General features: G+C 50.6%; 1 protein-coding gene across 1 annotated transcript; it reads left to right on the top strand.

Moving 5' to 3' along the window:
* The first annotated feature begins 3,506 nt into the window (after positions 1–3,506).
* On the top strand, positions 3,507–9,098 carry LOC121359224 (basic proline-rich protein-like). The gene is made up of 5 exons (XM_041478025.1): positions 3,507–3,696; positions 4,130–4,824; positions 6,478–7,085; positions 7,499–8,287; positions 8,573–9,098. Exons 1-5 carry the CDS (start codon positions 3,507–3,509, stop codon positions 9,096–9,098), a joined length of 2,808 nt encoding a protein of 935 aa, XP_041333959.1.
* Positions 9,099–11,951: the final 2,853 nt, after the last annotated feature.

Raw genomic sequence — 11,951 nt, 5'->3', positions numbered from 1 at the left:
GTCCGCCCCTGTGGATGCAAATGCACAAACAATTTCAGTTCAAACTTCAGGCCAATATGTCTCTAAATGCAGTTGCAGGCCAGTGATGCAGTCTCCATGATTTCTTTGTGGAAAGAATGAATCATGCTTAGATTCAGCCTTGTTAACTGGCTACAAGCTCAGAGCTCAAAGTGCACCACTATATATATATATATATAATAAGCATTAAATTGTCTGTATTTAAAAACTACACTCAATGTGACAGAAAGATGTGACTGGCAATCTGCTTGGGTTATCTTTTCTAGTACCCGTGTTTAATAATAAATGTTAACACTACTATAGCACAGAAGGCCTATCATAGAAGAATCAAGAAGAAAATTACAGTATTTGGGATAAACTTCAGAGAAGTTACTGTGTGGTATCTCTGTTTAGAGAAATCCTCATTGTGTTTTTGCCATTGCTTCTGCTTAGTAATTGCAAATGGTTTGTCTGCAAAATTATCTAGCTGTCACAGGGAGGGTTCATTGAAGGTGATGACATGCTATTTTCAACATATGTCTATCTTTTTCCCCCATAACATTCATTGATAGACTTGACACAATGCCTTGCAGTAACTTTCATTCCCCCAGCAGATATCTTTTCTAGAACCCCTGCCTAGTGCTCATGGTGGGACATAGCCTTCAGGTGCCCTGAACTGTTTTTGTCCATCCTGTGGCTGCTGCTGGACCTGGGGAGGAGTTTTAAAACAGTTCTGATTAATTTTCCATTTGTGTGTCACCAGATAGTATTTACTGTATCTGTTGCTAATGAGACTCATGGAGAAAAACGTTATGCAAGAGCAAATCACTATCTTTGAATTGGCTAAGAGAAAGAATTTTTAAGATCAAAATGTTGTGGGCACTGATCAAACTGAGAGATCTACAATGCTGCTCTGATGTTTTTATATCTATACTTTTAAATAATTCAGTATTTTCAGAGAATTATGGCAGCTTTCAAGTTAAAGTATTGATCGATGTGTGTTCTGCTGCTCTCCAAAAGGTGTAGAGGCTTTCACATCTGTGTCTCCTCCGCTCAAAGTGGCAGATCTTTGTAAAGGAGGCACGGATTAAGGATGTCCAGATAATGATTGAGTGCTGTCTGTGCCCTGATAGGAAGAAGTCATTTGTGAGGGTGTGGGGTTACAACCCCTCTTTTTGCCTTTTCCTAAATATACAGTCCTTAGGCAGTTTTTGCATCTTTCACTTCCCTTAAATATTGTAGGAGACTAAGTGAATGCATACAGTCTCCTCTGTCTGTGCAAGGAAGAGTACATTTACTGCCTTGCTCCCTAGCATATCTTTTCCTCAGAACCGCACTGTCTCCTTACAAAAAACACTTTTCTCCAGAAGTCTCCTAAAGTAATGAGCTTAAATTTGGAAGAGTGAGGGAATTCCAGCTTCTTGCATCTTTCTGTCTGCTGCTGAATGATTCATATCTGTTGTGGCTCTGTTCACACACAACAGCAGGATCTATCCAGGGAAGGCAGAGGCTGTTCCCTCTGGCCGAGAAATAGCTGTGCTGTATCTTGTCTGAAAACAGATATGAGAAAATGGTCCATATTCCCTTGGGATGCTCTTCTGTATTGGGTAACAGCTTGGAATTGTAACATTTCAATGAGGCTGTTATTCGTGTTTTACAACACTCACAGCTGCTGCAGCCACTGCCTCTAAGGTCTCCTGCAAACTCCACCGTGTGTCCTTACCCCAGACTCTCTGGTTGCCGCTGAATTTTTCCTTAACTAGAAGTCGTTCAGCACATGTAAATGACGGGGCTTTCCCCTGCCTGTGGCCATGCAGGCTGTGTGTTTGGGACTAGCAGGAGCCTACTGCAGCTAGCCTGATTTCCTCTGGTGAGAGTTAGGTCCAAGTCTGGCAGTAGAGCAGTGCTGGAATGTGGGAAGCCTTGGATTCAGGCCAAGGGGAATTAGCTGAAGGTGCAGCTGAGGCTTAGCTGCTGGGTTATGTGTGTGTTCTCAGGGTGAGCCCCCTTCTGCCCTTTCACTAGAGATGTAGAGGTAGGAGGGCAGGAGTCACAGTGCTGCGCCAGGCAGGGGAGAGGGAGATTGATTTCAGCCTTGTGGGCACAGCCTGTGGGAAGTGAAGGGGAATGAAATCTAATATATGGATATAAAACCTCAAGTGGCCTGGCGCCTACTGTGGTTGGGCTTGTATTTCTGAATGGTCAGCTGGAGGGGAGGCAGGACCAAAGCCAAATGAACTGAGAGCTTCTCTGCAGGACCTCTGAAACACTCACCTCTCTTGGCTGGCTACACAAGGCATGTGGGCAGGCTGGGTTTTCTCCTCTTTCTTGCCCAGTCCAAAGAGGCAGACATGCATGATGATTAAATGAGGGACTGCTTTAAGCTAAAGGCCTCAATTCCACCCAAAATTAAAAGCTGCTGGTTAGGGATATATATACTGAGCATATATGCAAAATTAGTATGCAAAAAGCCAATGTTCTCCAGCTCCTCAGACCTATTAGCAAATAAATCAATCCTTACTTATCGGCTGGTTTAGGGAAGGGTCCCTGGGACAAAGCCAGCTTTTCCTTTTGGAGGCTGGACCTTACAGTTTTTTGCCTACTGTGAACAGAGCTGTCTCCACAGGTAGGATGGACACAGACTTGGTCTGTAGTTGAAGATGTAGCCATAGCTTACCTTTCCAATTCCTGCGGTACCCACAGCATCTCCTTTCTGTTATATGAACAAGTCCAGCATTGATGTTCAGCTGGAAAACAGGTTATTTTCTCCCATGTCTGCTCAGTGCTACAGTATTGGCTGTCTGTAGTGTGATTAGCTCTGTGCAGAATGCTTATTTCTTTCTGAAACTTAATCTGTCTTGGATGTTTTGTTTTGTTTTGTTTCAGCTCAATTTGCTTGTTGAGTTAACAAGAGACTCTGAGATCGTGATATGTCACTTATCAGTTTTCAGTGCAATGAAGTCTGCTGCAGCAGAATGTCTGAATGTCTTGGGTTCTTGATATTCACAATATTTTAACATTTTCAGCACCTACATACACAGCATGGCAAGTGGTAGTTGCAAACCGGCGGCACTGAAATAAACACAAGATGTAAACCTGCGTGGTGGTACCAGCCCGTGCTGCTGCGGGTGTGGGGCCACACAGAGCCCAACTCCTGCCGCGCCTCAGACGGCCTGGGCGTAACAAGAGAGCACCCAGCCAGCAAAGAAAGGCCCTGCAGGACACCAGGGCTGTCCCCAGATCTCTGTTCCTGGGGAACTGGGGGTTCATCCAATGGAGGAGAGTTTTGGGTTGTTGCAGTTTTTTGGAGGCGTTTGGTGACACCGGTCTGGCATGTGGGGTGGTTTGCCTTCAGCAAGAGCAGAAGCCATTTGGTGAAATGGTGGGATTTGAGTCTCCAGCCTTCCCAGAAGAAGGGAGCTCTGTGGGAAGGTGCTGGCAGAGGTGTGCTCAGGGCCCTGGCACCTGCCCCAGTCCCGCTGCCCCGGCTGTGCCCTCGCTTGCCGGGGATGTGCGGCAGGCAGGGAACAGCTCCTGGAGCCTGTGGGATGCCTGGCCCTGGGCTCGCACTTCCCGGCAAGCCTGAGGGCAGGAGCAGGAGCTACCCCGCGCTCACACAGCGTGGACAGAACAGCCGAGCCCCACAGATGTCCCCCTCCACGGCACCACGCCATGGGCCTGCTTCTGCGCCACGGAGAAGTGACAGAGCTTTGTTCTGTTATCCAACATGCCTGAGCTGGAAGAGCGATTGCCAGTCTGAGGGACTGCACATCTCCCCAGCGAGAGGAGGAGGGAAGGCAAATGGCATCTCTCCCGGTTTTCAGGGGCTTGCAAATAGACCATGGATTTGTTGGGTGGTGGAGTTTTTTGGTTTTTTTTTTTTTTTTTTTTGGTTTTTTGGGTTTTTTTTAATCCCATCCAGACGACAAGCAACACTTTTAACATGGGATTTAGATGTTTCTGTGTGTATATTTAAAAAACAACAAACAAAACCCCCAAAACATAAAAACAAACAAACAACAAACAAAACCCAAGCAGATCAAACAAACCAAAACCAAACCACCAAAAAAATTAAATTAAAAAGGAAGGGAAGACAACAAGTGTACTCACGACTTTGTCAACCCCCTCCCAGAGGCACCATGGGCTCCAGCGACCTCTCCGACGGGTGTCCCTGAGGCCGGCCCATCTTGTGCCCTTGGGCGCAGGGAGAGCGCGGGCCCTGGGGGCGGAGAGGGGGATTTGGGATTTGGGATGCGGGATTTGGGATGCGGGATGCTGGATGCCGTTCCCGGGGGAGTCTCCGCGGCGGCTGCGGCGACCGCTGGGGGGCGCCCGCGCTCCACGCGTGGTCCCGGCCCCAATCCCGGCCCCAATCCCTATCCCTCTCCCTGCCCCAATCCCGGCCCTGTTCCCGATCCCGCTCCCGGCCCCAATCCTGGCCCCGCTCCCGGCCCCTCTCCCGGCCTCAATCCCGGCCCCAATGCCGGTCCCGCTCCCGGCCTCGCTCCCGTCCCCGCTCCCGGCCCCAACCCCGGTCCCAATCCCGGCCCCGGCCAGTGGCGCCTTCCCCCGGACCGGAGCGCTGCCAGCGCTGAGCCTGGCCCACGGAGCGGGGCGAGACGATGCTCCGCGGGAAGCAGGGACAGGACCCCGGCCTTCAAACACCCTGCAAAGCCCAGCGCTGCCTGTCCCCCGTCAGCCCCGGCCCTGGGGACAGTCGGTCCCCAGCCACACCAGCGGCGGAGTCGTTTATCAGAAGCAGTGGGAAGCCGTCTCGCCCCTTTGTGCATCTTGCGGGATTTCTCCTCGCACAGGCAATTGGCAAAGGTTAGGAAGGCGTCTTTAGATCCCCTATAATCCCAGTTTAAATATTAAAAGTATAAGCAGCCTAGGCCCAATATTTACCTATGTAACTCCATAGATTTCCCTCCAGACCTAGACTTCCAAGAATTTAAGGGATGGTTTGCGTTTCTTCCTTTTTTTCCTTCCCCCACCCCTTCTTTATTTTCCCCCCATCCCTTCGTATTTATTTAACAAACTAACCTGAAGAGGAGGGGGGAAAAGCCAACAAAAAAGCAGTATTTTTATGGCACAGAAACAGCCAGTCTCCCTGTCTGTAACGTGAAAGGAAGGCGAGATTCCATCCCCGCCGCCCGCTTTGTCACCGTCTGGGTTTAAGTGGCCGCCACACCAACACAAAAGGCCAACACACACACATCCCAAAACTCGACACAAAACCTCAATTGGCTCAATAGTGAAGATGGGTATTTCGATAACGAAATAACCTCCCTGCTCTGGTGGGGTCTGGGTTCCACTCTGTACCCCCACCGTGCTTCAAGCGGCAACTGCCAAGGAAAACGGGGGAAAAATCCCTCAAGAAAGTGTTTAAGATAAAACTAAGTCTCAAACGGGATTAAGGTTTTAATTACAATTCCCTATCGAAGTAACATGTTTGATGAACTGATCCTATCAATTAATACTAACCTTAAATTAAAACTTATTAAATAGCTTTGCGTGAAGTATATGTCAGACTATTTTTTTTTCTTTTTAGGAAAAAAAATTATAAAGGTTAATGCTACAACCACAAAGCACTAGCAGAAGAAATGGTAAAGAAGAAACGTGCTGCTTTGACTAGAAGCAGTTATTTGTGACCGCTTTGGGGGTGTTCTGTCTGGTGGTGGTGGATACAAAAAAAATGGAAGTTCTTTTAGAAAGCGAAAATAGATGGATGTTTCTACCCGCCAACGATATAATTTCATAATATTTTTGACCCACGCTATATTAAAGAGAAAAACAAGGTAATTGGAACATGCATCAACAGTTTTCCATGAAATAAGAGTTAAAAGAAGTAATAGAACTAATCACTGTCTCCTCAAATCAAGTAGAAAACATTTCAATGCACTAATTAGAGTAATTAGAATAATAAGACTGCCTATATGTGGTAAGACAATGTGTACAAACAACTTTATTTAATGTATACTGGTAATCAGCGATGCGTGCGTGCTTGAATGCTTAGTGCAATAAAATTCACCCCCGTCCGCCCAAACAATCAAATACAAATTAGTTTAATGATTGTGCCTGCTTGAACGTCTTAGAAATCCACAGGCAGAGGGAAATAAATAGCACCATCCTTGTTTGTACGTCTCCCCTACTGACCAAGGAGCTGATGCCTCCATGGACTTGGCAATGAATGACTGTAGACGTGAATGAATCAAGGAGGGAAAGAGAATTAATGAATGAGTCAGGCTGGCTAAAAACAAGTCCTAACTTTTAGACGAGCGCCTCTTACAACTCCCGGGACGGGAGGAGACGGGACGGGGAAGAGGAGGGGGAGAGCGGTCTCGTCATCACTTTTACAAGCTGCCTCTGCCTGCCAGGATTTACCGCCGTGCGAGGAGCGGGGGGGGGAGAAACACCGGCCGCCAACTTCCTCCCGGCCTGCTCTCTTTTTAATCCTTAAAATGGTATCTGTGCGGACAGGCCCAGGGACACACGGGCCGGTACAGCTCAGCCCGGCCGGGCGGGACGTTGCGAGACGGCCGGGAGAGCTGCAGCCGGGCGGGAGCGGAGCCCGGCGCTGGGACGGCCCGCACGGCCCCGGCGCTGCCGGAGAAGCCATGGGGCTCCCGGGCGGCCCCCACGCCCTGCACCCCCACCCGCGGAGGGAGGCAGAGCTCCTGCTCCGGGCCGGCAGCGGCTCTGCCCGGCAGGGGCACGGAGGGGGCCAGGCAGACACGGGCTAAAATCGCGGTCTCCCTGGGGCGAAGGGATCCCGGGACCCCCTCCCCAGCCGGGGAGCAGCGCCCGCCGCCGATCCGCCGCTCCTCCCGGCAACGCCGGCACAGCATCGGCCGCTCTGTTGCCGCTGTCCTTGCCTCATGCCTCTCTCTCTTTGCCCGCCGACGGAAGGGCAGGATCCGACGCCTGAGTCCCGCGGGGATGCCCGGGTCAGGCGGCGCTGGCACCGGGCCGCTGCGGAGCCGGGCTTGCGGGGGAAGGGGCTCCGCGCCGGCACGGGCGGCCTTCCCGGCCCCGAGGGCCCTGCGCGAAATCCCGGTTTACTCGGGGCACTTGGCCGAGTTTCGGAGGTATTTACAGGGAGTTTGCAGGGAGAGATAAACGCTTCGAAGGAAGAGACCCGCAGCTTGGGCCAGGCCACCGGCCGAGACCGACTGCGGCGTGAGAATTCCCGCGCTGCAGCTGGGACTCGCCTGCCGGAGAGCCCACTTGTTTGGTTTATAGTTTGATAAGAAGTCCAGTCTGAAGACAGGTCTTTTTGTTTTACCATTTCTGCTAAAGCACGCTTTGGCTTTGCTCTAACTAATTTTCCCTGGAGAAGTGCCCGCTCCCCCAGCATCGCCCGTCCGAGCCAGGGGCAAACTCACTTCTGCGGAACATCTTCCTGCATCCCCGACGGCAGCCCGGCCATGCTCCGAGCACAGAGTGACAACTTAGCATCTGCAACTCTGAAAATTTGGATTTTTATATTTTCCGTCTCCAGATTTAAAGCCAGAGAGGCAGCCCGGGTCGCGTCCCTTCCGAAACGCACAATAAATAGACACCCGCCCGCAGGAGCAGGGAAGGTGGGAGAGCCACGATTCCCAAGACAAACCCCAACGCCCAGGCTCCGTTCTGGACGCAGCAGAAGGCCGTCGCTGCCCCGTCCACCGCCAAAAACCCTCGGGCAGTTTCCTTCTTTCCTCACCCCCCGCTCCCTGCTCCGCAAGGCGCTGGCCGGGCTCGGGCTGGGGGGATCCCCCATGCCAGCCACCCTCCTCCAGTGCTGTATCTACGGCCAGAGGTTTAAGTTTAAGCCGTACAAAGCCCAGCTCTCCCGCCCGCCAGTGATCGCTCTTCCCCGGGCCCCATCGCCCACCGGAGGCCGTCACCAGCCTTCCCCGGCCGGGTCAGCACCCCCTCTGTCCCCCAGACCGACGGCACAGCAACAAAGAACCACCAAACCTCCGACAACGCGGCTTGGGACAACCCCGAGGCCTAGGGCCCCCCGGCAGGCAGGGTGGGCAGCCGGGGGAGAGGGTTTTCCCCCATCGGATCAGCCGGAGGGCGGGAAGCAGCCCCAGGGGGGCCGGTCGGAGGGCAGGAGGCCGGGAAGGCGCAGGCAGCCGGAGCATGGAGAGGGGACACGGGGGGAGCCCCGAACTGCCGCCAACAAAGCCCGACGGAGAGACACCGCCGCCTCTGCCCCCACCGGGGCTCTCACAAGCTGCCCAGCCCGAGAGGAACACCTGGCCAGACACCATCCCGGCCTGCCCCGCAGCCTGGGGAATTTGTAGGATGATTTCGCCTTCCTCCGCCTCTCTCTTTCCAATCCCCGGCCCCCACTGCCCACTCTCAAGAAAGACGGCGCAGCTGGGCGGCGGCGGGAGCTCCCCGGGTCGGGCAGCACCGACTACTGCCTCTCGCCCCTGCGGATCTGGAGACACTGGGGATGACAATCAAGACTGACAGACTTGAGGATATACACTCTCCTCTCGCCTCCCAGTTTCGGCCTCCACCAGAGAGAGCGCGAACCGAGGAAACAGGGCTTTTGTTGTTGACATCTGACCTACGACAGAGTGTCCCTGCCCGGAACTGAGAGCGAGGGAGCCCGAGGAGCTGCCGCACACCCTGACATCCATCTGAAGAAGGAGCATCCTATGGCTGCTCCATTTCCCCCTCTCCTCTCTCTTAAAAGGGAGATCGAAAGAGATAAAAAGAATGACCCCCGAACCAGCCGGCCTCCCCACAACCAGTCCGGAAGGACGAGAGAAGTCGCTTCCGTAAGGTCAGCCTCTCGCTGGGCAAAGAGCCCCGGCGGAGCAGCCCCGGCGCCTCAGCCGGGGCAGGCCGGGCCCCGAACAGCGGCCACCCTGCCACCGGCCGAGCCGGCCATCCCCGCGGCGCCGGGCCCGCCCCGCCGAGCGAGGCACCGGCCGTGCAAGTCACCTCCTGTCCACCCGACACGGGAGCGCTCCCCGATCGCAGGGCCCTGCCGTCAAAGGCGAAATATTCCCTGGGCGCCCACCCGAGTGTCCTGCAGAGGGCAGAGGCTGCTCGCTTTCCGCAGCCCGTTCCGCGGGCTATTGACCAAGGACTTTTAAATCCATACCCAGCTTCAACATTTTACCCGTCAGCACGTCTGCGGTCACAAAACACTTCTTCTTTCTGTCACTTCTCTTCGAAACTATTGATAAGATCATTTAGCTGAATCTGTTCGGGATGAGTGTAATATTGACTAGAACTTAGAAAAGATGATTAAATCTAATAAGCCTAGAAACTATCGTGAAGGAGGGGAGCGGGGGGAGAAGAGCAGGATATCGCACTTAGGAACCCGAGCCAGCCAAGAAGGACCCGAACACACAGCCGCGCCTGCCAACACTGCGCAGGTGGATGTCGCTTGTCAGCGCGCCAGCCCCGCGGGTCCCCAGCCGGGACCCCTCGGGCAGAACCGACCCGCTCGTCACCGCACGGAGCCGCAGACACCTAACGTGAAACCGGGGCCACCGCCGAGGGGCCCGGCCCGGCCCCAGGGTGCGCAGCCCCGCTGGGCAGCCGCGTTCTTCCTTCCTCCTTCAAACGGTACTCCCATCATTAAGCCCCGCCTTTTTGTTTTGCTTTTTTCTTTCTTTCTCTCTCTCTCTCTCTCTCTCTCTCTCTCTCTCTCTCTTTTTTTTACGAGTCAGATGTTAAATAATAAAAAGGGACCGAGAAAAGTCGAACCTCTTCTCCCCCCATGCCTTCCGCCAGAGCATGCAAAAAACTTGAGATCTCCCCACCAGCATCAAAGTCAGGACAGCCCTACCCGCACAGAAATCAATGCTCCAAAACACACGGCTGTGGTTCATCTGCGGAGAGACACAATGAACACAGCTCCCGAGGCTCTCCTTCAAGACCCTGAAAGTTATGAGCGTGGAACCTCTCGGTATAGGCATCAAATTTATTCCAAAAATTCCATGAAATAGAAAGGAACGGCGGTGCTTTTACACAGAAACTCAGCTCAGTATAAGTACTGGGGTCTTCTCCCTCCAGATCTTAAGAACTATGCAAATCTGTGCTATCTTTAAAAATAAAATAACGATATTTCAATAATTAGAAGAAACTATGAAGGTATTGTGCATTTCTGTTTTATGTAGATAATAAAATATTACTTTAACATAAATATATAAGGATCTCTGCGTTTTTATTTTTCCCCACAAGCACATCCAAATGTACCAAAACAAAGTATTTTTAAAGAGACTGAACAAAAAAAAAAATTACATCCCATATAGATTTTGTTCACCTACTCATTTAAAGCTACAGAAAAACAGTTTCCAGAACCTGTTTGCTTTAAAAGAAATAAATATACATTGAGGCAGGCCACTTAAAAATGATATGAAAATATTTCCCTGGGTAGCATTTAAAAAAAAAAAAAAAGAAAAGAAAAATAGACAAAGAAAACATTGAAACTATTTCTGCATTTCAAAGGACAAATATTAAACATATATACATAGTGGTAAGGTTTGCTTGGTAACTTTTTTTTTAGTAAACCTATTTGGAGTTTGAGGCTTTCTCAAACATCCTCTCAACTCCGTTGTCTGACCTTACGCACATATTAATAAGTGTCTGAAAGTTCATTTCCTCCCTTCACCACTGGATCTGCCCTGATCTGATTCACTTCACTAGGCGCTAGTCCTCAACACTTTAAATAACAAGCAGCTCAACACATAAACAAACAAACAAAAAAATTTTAAAAAACCAAACCAAAAAAAAAAAAAAAAAAAAAAAAAAAAAAAAAAAAAAAAAAAAAAGAAAGAAAAGAGAAAAGCTTGGTGCCCGTATCTTTTTAACAATTGTTGGAAAACCAGGAAAAAGGCTAATGCATGTGCCTCTTAGAAATCATCATCTGTCTTACCAAGAAGAAAGAAAGAAAGAAAGCAAGAAAGAAAGGGAGAAAGAAAGAAGGAAAGAAAACCCAGTGTCACAGGCATTTTAAAAGACAATGAGAAACATATTCTAAAGCCTTAGCTACTGAATGCAATATTTATAGGAGAGTTCTGCGAGAGAATGCTTCACTGTTTTTTCTCCATAATTGTCCAACACTCAACTAAGTAAACTTTTAGATTATAAAAATGCTTTGTCTCTATAGCACCCGTTTGTGCTGACTAAATGATCCCTTTATGAATTTATAACTATCATAAAGTTCCTCTAATGTATATGCATAGCTGTGTGTGTGCATAAGTACACAAACACGCACGCAGACACACGCACATACATGCGCTGCTCCGAGGTCCCGCTCCTCTGCTTCCCTTCAGAGCTTTCAGTTTTCCTTTTTTTTTTCCATTTTTTTTTCTTTTTGTCCCCGTGGGTTTTTCTCTTTTTTTATTTTGGAAAGTTAACCATTTCTCATCAAGATAATGTCACGAAATGCACTTTAAAACTATTAGCGAAGGGGGGGGGGGGGGGAAACACAGATTGAAAAATGGCATTTTTTCCCACTTCATTTCATTCCCCAGTAAAAGACACAAGGCTGCCCAAGTTAAAACTGGTCCTTTCCTTCAATAAATTATACCACAATCTGACCAAAGGACAAGGGGAGGATGGGAAGGGAGAGGGGCTGGATACAAATAGAAAATAAAATAAAATAAATATTGAAAGTAAAGTGAAAAAGAAATGCACACGGTCTCTGTGGAGAGGAGGGGGCAGCGTGTGTTTACAGGCAGGTGTAAGCACCCGACCCCCACCTCGGGCCCAGCAGCTCCTCAGGCTCTCCCTGGTTCTACCTTGACGTAAAACTGCTCAATAAAAGAAAGTTTAGAGGCTGATACCGGCCCGGGAGGCGAGCCCGGGGATGCCAAAGGCACGCAGGGGAGCCGCGGGGGGGGAGGAGGAGGGGAAGGAAAGGGCGCTGAGGGGGCGGTGGTGGGGGAGCTAAATAATTCCCCTTCCCCCTCAAGAAAATGCCACTTTCTCTGGGA

The sequence above is a fragment of the Pyrgilauda ruficollis genome, unplaced genomic scaffold, assembly GCF_017590135.1.
Source record: "Pyrgilauda ruficollis isolate IOZ18807 unplaced genomic scaffold, ASM1759013v1 scaffold43, whole genome shotgun sequence".
In the NCBI taxonomy this organism is placed as follows: domain Eukaryota; kingdom Metazoa; phylum Chordata; class Aves; order Passeriformes; family Passeridae; genus Pyrgilauda; species Pyrgilauda ruficollis.
The sequence above is the reverse complement of the archived record's forward strand: the minus strand, read 5'-3'. Positions and strand labels throughout refer to the sequence as shown.